General features: G+C 37.8%; 1 protein-coding gene across 1 annotated transcript in view; it reads right to left on the bottom strand.

The window, feature by feature from the left end:
- Positions 1-7556: 7556 nt before the first annotated feature.
- Positions 7557-13394, bottom strand: part of OCA2 (OCA2 melanosomal transmembrane protein) — a 316130-nt gene continuing 310292 nt past the window's right edge. The window contains 1 exon segment of the mRNA XM_030571121.1: positions 7557-8962. Coding sequence (XP_030426981.1) covers positions 8875-8962 — 88 coding nt within the window. The 3' untranslated portion in view covers positions 7557-8874.

Here is a 13394-nt window from a genome sequence, read left to right on the forward strand (position 1 = left end):
AGGGAATTAGTTAGGGAAGTGAACTGGACTGAAGAACTCAGGGATCTGAATGTGGAGGAAGCTAGGAATTACTTTAAGTCAAAGTTGCAGAAACTATCTGAAGCCTGCATCCCCAGCAAGGGGATAAATGTGTAGGAATGGATTGCAGACTAAGTTGGATGAGCAAGTATCTCAAACAGGTGATTAAGAGAAAGCAGAAAGTCTATAAGGAATGGAAAATGGGATGGATCAGCAAGGAACACTACTTCTTGGAGGTCAGAAAGTGTAGGAATAAAGTGAGAACTGCCAAAAGCCAAGCAGAGTTGCACCTTGCAAAGGGAATTTAAATCAATAGGAAAAGATTCTGTAGCCATATAATTAAAAGAAAACAAGGAAAGAAGAAGTGGGACCTGTAAGCACTGGGGATGGAGTGGAAATTAAAGATTATCTAGGCATGGCCCAACTCCTAAATAAATACTTTGCTTCAGTTTTTAATAAGATTAGTGAAGATCTTAGCGATAGTGGCAGAGTGACTATGGGAATGAGGATATGGAGGTAGAGCTGGAAGTCAAACTCAAACAGCTTAATGGGACTAAATTGGAAGGGCTGGATTAATCTCCATCCAAGAATATTAAAGGAACTGGCACATGAAATTGCAAGTCTAATAGCAATGATTTTTAATGAAACTGTAAACTTGGGGGTTGTACCCTGTGACTGGAGAATTGTTAATATAATTCCTATTTTTTTGAAAGAGAAAAAAAAGTGTTAGCAGGAAGAAATGTGTGAGTTCCTTTAAGTTTTATCATGGTGATGCCTATATCACTCCGCAATCAAATGGAATGCAAGTTGACATCAATTTTGCTAGGAATAATAAGCCAAAACTGTAATGTGAATACATAAAAAAGGATGTTGACAACTTGTTTACAAAATCCAACACTTTAGTGCAGATTTTGTTTTAGCAGAAAACCCATTACCATAATAAAAGCACTGTCTATTTCAAAAAACTTGTTATCCTCAGCTGCACTCTTTTGCTTTGAGACAGTCAGACTTTCTCAGACAGTCAAAAGCTCTCCCTACAACACAGTCCCCATCTTCCCTATTTTTAGGGAAGGGGAGACGTAAAGGGCTTGTCTACCTGGGGACATTCAGGAAAGTGAATCAGAATGAACTGAAAATGTGAATTTGAAGTGGCTTAGTTAAACTGCATTAAACCCCTGTGTGGAGACTCTCATTCAGCATTAAAGTGACCTCAGTTTGATTTTAGCTTAATTAATTTCCATACGCTTACTATAAACACACTTATTACATGCAAAAATATCAAAAGAGCATTAAGGTTGCAAAGTGAAACAGGTAAAAGTTAGGAAATGCCACTATTAAGGTTGCTTCTGTCCCCTCTGTATTGCAGTCAGGGTGTTCCTCCCCTAAGCTGCCTGGTCAGTAGTAAGGGCAGCACTGAAAGCATAAGAGAGTCTATCTGTTCTCAGTTCCAGAGCCACAGCACCTAGGACCAGAGATTGAAGGGAAAGTTCTGTTCATTCCATGCAGCCCTAGGATAGAGCATGCTCAAGACAGGCAGAATCGTATGAGAATTTAGCTGTCAAATTCTAAGCAGCCTCTACTGAGCAGGGGTGAACTGAGATTTTTCAAAGTGTTTTAACATGGCCAAATTTGTGCAGTTTTTCATGGGTCAGAAAAAAAACATATCCCTGACATCATGGTGACTTCCTGCCAGTTTTCAAGTCCCTGCTTCAAGGCCCAGGGGGCACTAGAGCTTCTCAATAAAAAGGTAGCATGTTTTGTTTTGTTTTTTTAAATATGGGCTTAAAAATATATTTCCTCCTAATCTTGTTCTCAGAAAAAGCTGAACCATTTTTGTTGAAACTTTTGTCAAAAATTTAGCATGAGGAAAACACTCAGCAGTGAAATTTTTAACCCAAATTGTTCAAGTATGGAAAAGTTGTAAGCAACTGGCTCTGGACCCAGGAGTCGTGTAATAGGAAGTATAAGGAAACTTAGCTACAGATTCATAGAATATCAAGGTTGGAAGGGACCTCAGGAGATCAACTAGTCCAACCCCCTGCTCAAAGCAGGACCAATCCCCAAGTAAATCATCCCCGCCAGGGCTTTGTCAAGCCTGACCTTAAAAACCTCTAGGTGGTGCTGCCTACACTGCCAAGTATGTAGTAATATTCATTACTTTCAAACAGTAATTGTCAGGATTTTAATGGCAACCACTATCAACTATGTATGTGAATGCAGTACAGAATTTATTGTGGTTTATCAGAAGTGTTTCGTCAGCTGGATCTAGCTACTTTTCCATTCCTTTCTTACCTCAAGTTTTAGGGTCAGAAACCCCTGAGTTTTGTAATCTTAGAGGAGTATTTTTTTTCTCACTCTCACAAGGTTTAGAGGTGGAGGAATACCATTCAAGTCTGTCATTTTTACCACATATATTACAGTGCTTAGAACGTACTGACCAGACTCAATGAAAGTGCATGAACCTTCAAGGCAACCCTGAAATGCATTGCCTCATTCCCAACACCCATCTACCAATAAAGCTCTTGTTCCAGAGAAAATAACCAGCAGCCTAAAGCTTTAAATACTTCCACCTCACAGGAAGAAATCAAATAACTTGTTCTTTTTATATAAAACAAAGAATGAAAAATTGCAGTTTGCGGATCTCCCACTCTCAGACTTGTTGAGAGGCTAAAAATTCAATTTTGGTGACTGTAGCTGTTAGCTCTTTGAGCTCAACAGTAAATGCAAGAGGGACAGTGAAGAGGAAAACAAAACAAACAAACAAAAGCACCCTGATCCTTAAGCACTCCAGAGTCAATTCCAGAAAAACTTTCACTTTCAATTTACCCTCACAAGCCAAAATAGTCTCCAACTTGCTGAGCGTTTAAACCTTCAACTCCATGGCTATAGCATTTTGCTTTCCCAATACACTATTAAATATGTGAGATGGTAGCTGGCTAGCTAGATCAACTATTAACTGAACATATACCTCTGGCACTGGCAAATTTAGGAATTAAGTATTTCCTTTATTTCTATTTATTGATTTATTAGTGTTTTGAATGGTTGCTGGATTAACAGCCCTGAAGACTGAAGTCTGTATTTAGTCACAAAGGAGGTAGAACATAAGCAGCAGCATTTCAACCTTCTCCACACTTCCACAGTAATGTCTTTCTTCCTTGACAGGGAAGCACCATACAGAGGGCCTGATCCAGTTCCCAGGGAAGTTAATGGGAACATTTCCATTGACTTGGGAGATGGATTGCATGAGGAGGGTGAAGACACCCAAACATGCCCACTAACATTTCCCTTGCCTCCCTACAGAACTGCACAGTCCCCTTCATGCTTTTTTTCCCCCCACCTAGCTAGGTCCAAGTCTGCACACTCCTAATCAACAAACATCAATCCATTTTCTTGAAGAATTAGTAGCAGGTCTACTGCTCCAGCCATGATGCCTAGTCAGCTCTTTGGTCATTTTTCTTAAGCTATCCATTAGCCATGTATTATGTGGCACATGTTCACAGGGCAAGACCACCAAACTCATTTAACAGAAGATATAGAACAGACATCAAATAGAAATGATTTACAGTAAATATTTATCTTAGTTAAGTTTGAGCAGTGTCCTTGAGGTGAAAGGCTCAGTGGCCTATTACTAATTCCTTGAACCAACAATCCCCCTGCCTTTCTATATTTTTTTCCTAATTTCAGGCTTCAGCGTTAATGCCAGATGACATGCAGAAAGGGCAAGATGTTCATATAAATAAGATTATGGGCTAGCATGAATTGCACAGAATGTGTGGCTCCTTTTTCATACCATCTATGTTTTAATAGGCTGTCATGTCTGTAATGGAGAAACTATAGTGGAAAAAAATTGGATTTGAAGGAGGTTGGGTGGAATATAGAATCGGAATTTGTGAGCAATGTGCCCCTTGTCCAGTTCACACCCTATCTAATCATCTGAAGAAAAGCAAAGAATTAATTTTGCTAGAAGGCAGAGGAGCAAGGTGCAGGGATGGGAAGCTAATGGGTGAATTTTGCTAATGAGGCTGTGGTGAGGCAGAGGATTGAGTAGCTGGAGGGGAGACAGAGAACTAATTTGTGGCCAGAAGGGAGTTTGAAGTAACTGCAGTCACAGAATGGACTGACAGAGCTGCTACAGTGAGCAGAAGAGAGACTGGACGAATCAATAAGTGCGCTTCCACATTTTCTCCCCATCTGGTTCTTTAAAATAATAGACGGTATTTGCAGCAATGTTATTTATAAAAATAGTACTTAATAGCTATATAGCATGTGTAGCTTTCTAAGTGTTTACAAAAGAAGATGTCATTACCCCAATATATAGACTGAAATTGTATCAGGCACAGCAGGGACCTGAAACTGGGTCTTTCACATCCCACATGCGTGCTCTAACTACCATGGTATGGGCTGCTCTGCAAATGGTCTCTGTCTCCATCAAAAAAATGGAAAGGTCTGTTTTGTTTCACGGTGGAATGAAAAATTCCAAAACCTCAAAATTTTATACAAACTTGGTATTTTTCCAACGAAAACCCAATTTTTGTCGGAGAATTCCCTGCCAACTCTAGAAATAACCTACCCAACAAGGAAAGTTTCTTCCTATACCCAGGAGTTAGAATTTGACTTATGCCTTGAAGCATGAGGTATTATATCTCTTTCAAAATTCTTCGAGGTTTACTAATCCTTATTATTATAACTCTGGATGCTTACATATAAATGACAATTATTTCTGTTTAATTTTGCTTTAATGATATCCTATTGCAATGAGTTCCAAAGACAAATTGTGCATGATGTGAAAAATATTTCCTTTAATCGGTTTGAAATTCGCTACGTAATATTTTCATTGACTGTCCCCTTGTATTGTATTTTGAGAAAGGCTCAATAAACATGCCAACTTTATCTGTTCTATCTCATTCATTATTTTGTATTGTCCGCTTTCTTTAATTGTTGCCCTTATCCAGTGGCAGTCCAATGCACCCACGGTCTTCCTAATTTTGATATACTTGATATATTTGATACAGTTATTTGTTTTTAGCTCTGACTACTTGGTCTTCAAAATCCATCTTAACCTTCATTCTTACACAATATTTGCCATAGTTTATATTCCTTTCTATTGGCTTCCCTTCTGTTGGATTTCCATTTTCTGAAGTTAGTATCACAAATACCATACTGTAGTACATTTCATTCTTCTAGTGGTTGTGAATCAAGAGTGAAATCTTTGCATTATTGAAAATGGGGGCAAAATTCCCCATTGGGGCTAGGATTTCATATGAGATGCTTACAACCAAGAGTTAAATGCATTTCTGCTTTTAAAATGTTAAAATTGCCAACAATGAGCAGAAAGGAAAAGAAAGTCCTGATTTACTGTTACATTTCAATTACATACAAAGCTATTCAATTGGGTAAAACATGAATGACAAATTCACAAAAGATAATCTTCCTTTAAATTTGCATAATATTATCCTTGATGTTTACAATTCTAGAGGAATTTACAGGTCAAGAGAAGTGATATTTCTGTTGAAGCCTCCCATGCTTTAATATTTTCTGTCTGGCATAAGAAGTCAAATAAATTATACAGTACTTGTCCTTACAAGAAGAACATTGGAATCTTCTCTGAAACAACTATGATAGATTTTAAACATTATTTTGGTTGAATTGAAGTGATGCATTCAGAGACACTTGGTTACCACGGTGATCCATGTATTAAAATATTATTTGATTAATAATAATGAATCAGATCAGTAGGCATGTCTTCTGGACTAACAGTAAGATATCTTCTCTTTAGGGGCTAGTTATTTCTGAATTCTCTTGCAATGTAGGTTCTAAAAGTTTTCTGTGTTCCACATTGATTTCAGTAGAGTAATGTAGCAGTGACTCTGTCTATGATACTAATATAATCCCCATAGCTATCTGAGCAGCTCACAATCTGTGATGTAGGCAAGTGCTATCATCTCCATTTTACAGATGGGGAACCGAGACACAGAGAGGCTAAGTGACTTCCCCAAAGCCAAGAATTTAATCCATGTCTCTTAAATATTAGGGTAGAACATACTTCCTGTCAGACCAAAGGGGTGGAAATTGTACATACAAGGCCTGTTTTTTTACATTACACCATTCTGGTAAAAGGTCCTCAAACTAGGCATAAATTTACATTCACTCTAAAATCCATTTCATTGCTAGAGTGATGTAAAGGGGCCTTCTTGAAAATGAGAATCAGGCTTACAGATACCAGCTCTAAGCATACAATAGATGATCTAATTATATAATGTATTACTGAAATTCTCTGTTTTTCAAATTTTTAAATTCGTTTTCATTGTAAATAGTATTCCAACCAATCCCGTGCACTAGTTCTGTTGAGCATGTAGCCATTCTGCTGTGCAGATTACGCTGATAATTATGAAGGAAGTCAATGAAAATTCCTGCATTATCTTGAAATGCTCTAAGTATGCGTGTAATTCTCATTTAAGCACATTGTCTGCTGAAGTGAGAAACACGAGGAATACAGCATGAAAACATGTTGATGTATCACCATTCTTCCTTTGGTTGCTGAGCACTCAATTACAATCACATAAAAAAACATTATCTTATGTTCCTCATTTGCTTTGTCCTCTGTGCTCTCAGTAAGCCTGGTCTCACAATACAAATGAAGCAGCAAGGATACTCCAGGAAATAAATCAGTTTTATTTCAAGGAAATTATCAGAAAAATATTACAGCATAGCAAGCTTCTTCAGAAATAGACTGAATTTATTTCAAAACTTTTGGTTGCCTCAGAATATGGGATAACAGTTAAAAAATAATATTTTATTCCCTATGTACTATACACCCACCACTGGCAGATCGAGTCGTTTAGGACAAAGAAAATCTCAAAACAGTCCTGCTGGCAGAAGTTCCTAAATAGAAACCAATGAGACCTCCCACCCACACCAGTATTTTGGATGAGTCGATGTGATGGGTAGGTGGTAATGGGACCCAATGCCCCCCCTGACCCTCATCCCTTTCCAGGAAGTTGCAAATGGGGCCATGTATTTTCATGTGTGGTAGTGCAACCACATTATGGGCTTGACTACTTTCGGTGTTGCAGGAACTCAGACAAGGGTTTATTTTTCTTACAATTTTGTTGTTGTTTTTTTAAAGTTATATAGAAGGCTTGGCCCTCAAAAGGTAAGAGTGATTCTTATAGATAAGAAAAAGAAACATTATATACATTGGTGACTAAAAGGCAAAATGTAAGAACAAAAGCATTTAAGGGGGTTTGAATCAGCCTTCTCACTTGTTTTATTCAGCACGTAAAGGGCAACCCCTTGACCTCGCTATCATAAGCATGATGTGAGAAATGTGGAGGGCAACTGAAATTACCATGATTTTTTTAAAACTATGGATCAACTCAAATTAGCACACACGTTTCTCAAATGGTAACAGAATTTCATTCATTACAAAGTAAAGCACTCCTCCAAAGAAAAACTTTGCAGTTTTCCTATGGATTTGAATGGGACTTGGGCCCAGCTCAGTCCCATAAGTATGTATTTCAGGCTGGGTTTATTTATTCTGTTTGTTTATAAAGCAACATATTGAAAAGGAGGTCTGGAAGTTGCGCTCATTATTGGGATGAAGCAACATGGAGGAGGGATAATCATTCTTTGAAGGAACATTGTAACTAATTTGAATTATGCTTATTAACTTATACTTTGAATTCAAAGGCATTTAGTCAAGGAATACAACCTGCAAATGATCAGCTACTCCAGCTACTTAGGTGAGTCAAGCTATGTGATTTATTATTAATATTAAATCTGTCAAGGGAAAGATACTGTTACCGGTTTCCTTTCTAACTTACCAGATCACTTTTCTAGAAAACAGGGGCAAGTGACAGCATTTGTTCTTCTGTGTTCGTTCACTGAAATTCATTCCTATTCACATGAGTTTCACGCTTCAGCATGTCAGTTCTAGCGTTACACAGGATGAGACAGACCTTTGGGTAATTTTGGCCAATCCCAGGAAAGGCTTAGAAAATGAGGATTGAAATCGCTTTTACAATAAATAATGTGACCTGGTCCAATAGCCAAATAGAAGAATCAATATATATGATTTAACATAGTATTATCAAAGAAAACAAAAGCACAGACAAAGTATGATTTCATTTTACAAGTAGATTCTGAACCTATTAAAAGATTTAGGGTAATCCACTAATGAACTGAATTAATAATTGAAAGAAAAAATGTTTATTGCTCTGCCACATTCTATGGCCAACAAGATTAGAAAGAACAAGAAATTTTAAAATGAAAAAACATTATGGCGTATGACTTATTAGTCAATTTCAAAAGAATAATTTCTTACATATCAAATTCTTATTGGGATGTTTTTATTTTTGAACACAGACAACAGTACATGCCTTATAGTGTAAAGATTGTCTGCTTATATGTCTATTGTTACAGCATGTCCAGACTGAATGTTAGTTACTTTAATACAAATAGCTAAATATATTGACAAAGACAAATAAACCCCTAGGAAGAAACTACTGAACATCTTCCATTGTGAATGACGTTTTCCCATCTGTGACTGTACTCAGATTGTGATGAGACGAAGTTTCAGGACACAAGATATTCCCTTGTGATGGTATCTCTTTATATGCTTATTAATATTGACTATGACAAAAAATTTGAATCCATTAAACTTCAGTACTCAGCTCTGCAAATTGTTCACAGAGCATAAGGTTATGAATGACAAAAACTAAGACTGCCAATCATTTTAACCAATATGTCGCTTTTTAAAGTGGGTTTTTTTCTTCTTTTCAATGATGTCTTCTTAGTGCTCTGATGTATAGATTGAACGAGACAGAAAGCTTCTTTTGGTCTTGAAAGTATAAATTATTAAGAGTTCCAACCTAGTACGACATGAGCAACAAGGAGATAACACATCCCAATAGTACAGGACACAATCATCATGGGGAAACCCAACCTGAAACAACAAAAAAAAGTCTATCATAAAAGTTCTTAGCTTTTGATACCTTTGCAACATTTCAAAAAAATGAAAGAACATTAAGGTACTGCAGGCTTAAACAGTGATCTCTGGTGGGCTAAAGTTCAAGTTGACACTTTCTACTGCCAGATATGACATTTAGAAAAGTGTGGCTCAGACCCTCACACGGTGTAAATCAGCAAAGCTCCATTGACTGCAATGGATTTTCACCAATTTATGCCAACTGAGAATCTAGAACTGGATGTCTTGGTCATGTGCAAGTCAATACGCATGAATTATATCAGCTCTCACAAGTTAAGCAAGCAGTAGGATAGCTCATTCACTACTTATGTCTTCATACTGTGTGTACAGTCTAATCTTAATAAGGTTCTTTATAACTCTGGTTTATGGCTGATATTTTTTTAGCTGCTTCCAATGGCATTTAAGTAATAAACCTCATCATGCTGGTACTGTATTTATCCCCATAATGCTGAATGATCAGTTGAAAAGTATTGTAGTCCTACAAGACGCATCAACTTCTGAGAGTATCTGAGGAAATCTCTTTGGCCTGTGTGGAAAGTGTTAAAAGCTTTGTTTTCATGTCAAAACACTTCTTTCAGCAGGAGTAAATCACAGAGTGTCATTTTTCAGAATAAACTTAAGCTTTTAAAGCTTCTATTGATAGAAAATTCAAAATGACAGAAACTGAAGATTGGGCAGGACTTTGTGTGTCCTGCCGTGTCTTATCATACCTTTTTACTCATACCTTTTTACTCATATTCTCATTCATATTTCATGACCTTTTTACTCATATTTCCATGTTCATATTCATCCACCTGTTTTACTAACCCATCATCAAAGTGTGATAGTGTTCTTTGAAGTGCCAATATTTCTTTCATTGTCTTCACTGGCACCTAGTGTATGTGCGTGTATTAGTGGTGCTTTTTGCCTCACTTATCATATTACGCAGCATCTAGAGGATTCCAGACTTCACCCTTCATCCACCATTAATTACTCAGACAGAAAAGGAATGCATGTGTAGCTGCTGACAAGGAGAGAAAACTCTCAGGTCCCGTGTGCCTTGAAATCTCCTTATTTTCCTTTTCTCCATATACAACTATATATACATTTTAAAAGAAAATAAAATTTGTGATGAGTGTGGTGCAATCTGCTCTTCCTCCTGCTCCCTACCTGCACCTGCAACACCATTCTGACCAGGGTTTATGTAATGCTTTTCCAATACTGTTTCATTGCCATGCAGAGTGATCTGAGCAGAACAGGTTCAATGGCATTAGAGGAACTTTGGTATTAGTAACAGTTGTATTATGGTAGCATTTAGAGGCCTCAGTCAGGATCGGAAGTCTATTGCATTAGACACTGTATAAACACATAGTGATAGCCAGTCCCTGCCTAAGAAGCTTAGACAAGGTAGAGAAGCAATACCAGGCAGATAGCATAAAGAACAATGTTTGTTTGAACTACCATTGTTAAAAATAAATTGCTTCATCACTCCTCATTGATATGTCCCCACCAGTCTGCTTCACCACTCTGGACCCAATGTCCCAGTGAGCCTTTCATCAACATTGACCACTCCACAGAAACTGAGGCAACCCAAGAAAAAAAGAAGTTACCCACAAAACTAAGTATATGTAAAAGGAAAGACTTTCATGGCAGGCACATTATCCCACATCTGCCTACTGTGGGATTTCTGGCACGTTCCCTGAAGCACATAGTGTTGGTCACTGTCAGAGACAGAATGTTAGACAATAGAGCAGGGGTAGCCAATCTATGGCACGCGTGCTGAAGGCGGCATGGGAGCTGATTTTAAGTGGCACTCACACTGCCCACCTCCTGGCCACCGGTCCAGGGAGCTCTGCATTTTAATTTAATTTTAAATTAAGTTTCTTAAACATTTAAAAAACCTTATTTACTTTTACATACAACAATAGTTTAATTATATATTATAGACTTATTGAAAGAGACCTCCTAAAAATGTTAAAATGTATTACTGGCACGCGAAACCTTATATTAGATGAATAAATGAAGATTCAGCACACCACTGCTGAAAGGTTGCTGACCCCTGCAATAGAGTCTGATCCATTATGGCAACTCCTACATATGATGCCAGACACTCTCCCCTCTATGGGAGAAGTTTGGGAGGGCCCATGTCACTAGTAGGCAGTAGGGGCCATGCATCATCAGAGCTGGTTAGCAACAGCAGAGTTAAGTTTTTGCTTGTTTGGGGCTAGAAAGGGGTGTTTGGAAGAACTGAAAGGGAATAAGGGATTGTTAAACGTGGCAGCCAGGCTGACAAGAATGCCAAATATTCCCTGAGGAAGGTGTATGGTAACTCTCATTTATGTATGTGAACAAAACGGAGACCGAATCCTAGTGATTTTTGGTAAGATAGGAATTCAATAGTTTGTCACAAAGTTACCCAGAAGGCATGGCTTCCTTTTTATGTCTGAATTTGATTTTGATCACCTATGAATCTATTGTAGTATATTTTCTCCCGGGCTAGACTGGTCCTAGCATTTGAATGGTTACTTATTCTAAAAAGCTACACAATTATCCTTTCACAAAATTACTGTATTATTAAATTCATGGCCTTGCCAAACAGCTTTCTGAGTTTTAGAGCTGCCTTTGAAATTACATATATATATATATATATATATGTAATTTCAAAGGCAGCTCTAAAACTCAGAAAGCTGTTTGGCAAGGCCATGAATATATATATATATATATATATATATGTCACCTAACTGCTTTTCAGACAATATCAACCCTTCTTTTTCTTTCTGAGCTCATTTGATTTTCCTAAGACTTGCCACCTCACTGTTAAAAGTGCTCAGATCTGACAAACGCACTTTAAAAATAAAATGGTGCTGTACAAAAGTCCTCCTCCAAATGTAAATACATCCAGTGGATTTCCATGAACGGCTCATTTCCACACAACAGCTGGTGAAGGTGAGATAGCTAAGGAGTTCATAAGAAAAGAAACTGCAGACTTGCATTAGACCTTGCACTTACTGAACAATGAATTCAGTTCAGCTGGGTAAGCTCCAGTGACTTAGCAAAGCCCAGGTCCTGTCCTTACTAATATAACTTAGTGGGTCTCACAAGTGAATACACAAGAGCTCAGAGATGAAGGGCACTTAATACCTGGGTGCATAAGGACAAGAAGAGAGGAGATTTAAAAAAAAACAATAATTGCTATCCCTTCTGTAAAAAAAAATTGATTCCAGCTTTGTGCAATTCTGTACAGGAAGTACATGAATTATGCAGAACAACATGCAAGGTTCTTAATCATACCTTTGCTTTAACAGTAAGAGTCAAAGGTCCGGTTCCACCATTCATACTCATGTTGCGTAATACCTTACTTCATTGATTTATTTGGGGTATTTGCAGTGGGCCAGATTGTACAGATGAGAGAAGTGTTAGCGTTCTGAACAAAAACATTATTATTATTATTTATTAGTTGCAGTGCTGGAAAACTCCAGTTAGGATCAGGATCTACAATGCTAGGTGCTGTACTGGCACACAAGAAGACATGGTACCTGCCCCAAAATGTTTACAATGAAATTTATAGGTACTTTCAATTAAAAAAAAACAAATCTAAGAACATATTTCACAGAACATAAAAACTACACCATTACTATTGCTGCGCAGTGTACAGAACAAACATTGGCTTCAGGGCAACTGCTGGAATAGAGGGTGAAATCCTTGGCCCCATAGAAATCAATAGCAAAACTCCCTTTGACATCAGTGGGGCCAGAATTTCAGCCATTGTATTTAGGAGAATGAGAATATAAAAACAAGAGAGAATTGAACCACAGTTTGTTAGGGACAGGAATAAAGATGGGACCAAATCAGAAGCTATATTGCAGTCATGGTATGCTCCTCCAAAGCAAAACTAGGGTTGTGCCTGGTAGTGTGCTAATCTGATGCCACTCCAAATCATAACACCACAGATCAACAGAGCTCAAAAGTCAAAACAACCCTTCCTTACATCAACACCAACACTTCAAATGGGTGTGAGCACACCAACACTTGGGACGCGTATGAAGGTCTGTAACATCTCTCTCATTTTTCCCGTAAGTAATTAAAAAGGAAATGTATATTAAATGTAAGGCTAGTTATATAGGGAGTCATTTTCCTGTTATAACAATACACCTACAGTTAATCGACCGATGTGTTGAAACATTTTGTGCAAGTCATAGCATAATGAGAGAGACAGAGACATCAGAATCATTCAGAGAAATTGGCCGGGGGGGGGGGGTTGGCTTATTGTGGGATTTACTGGAAAAGTGATTTACCCTGGAGGAAAGACAGACCCAACAGTCACCGCCTTCTAGATTGTTCTGCGCTCATAGCACCAAGGGGTAGTGAATCATTAGGGGATCTGCAGAGACAGCTCACAAAATGGAAGGTG

Source organism: Gopherus evgoodei, chromosome 1, assembly GCF_007399415.2.
Source record: "Gopherus evgoodei ecotype Sinaloan lineage chromosome 1, rGopEvg1_v1.p, whole genome shotgun sequence".
Lineage (NCBI taxonomy): Eukaryota > Metazoa > Chordata > Testudines > Testudinidae > Gopherus > Gopherus evgoodei.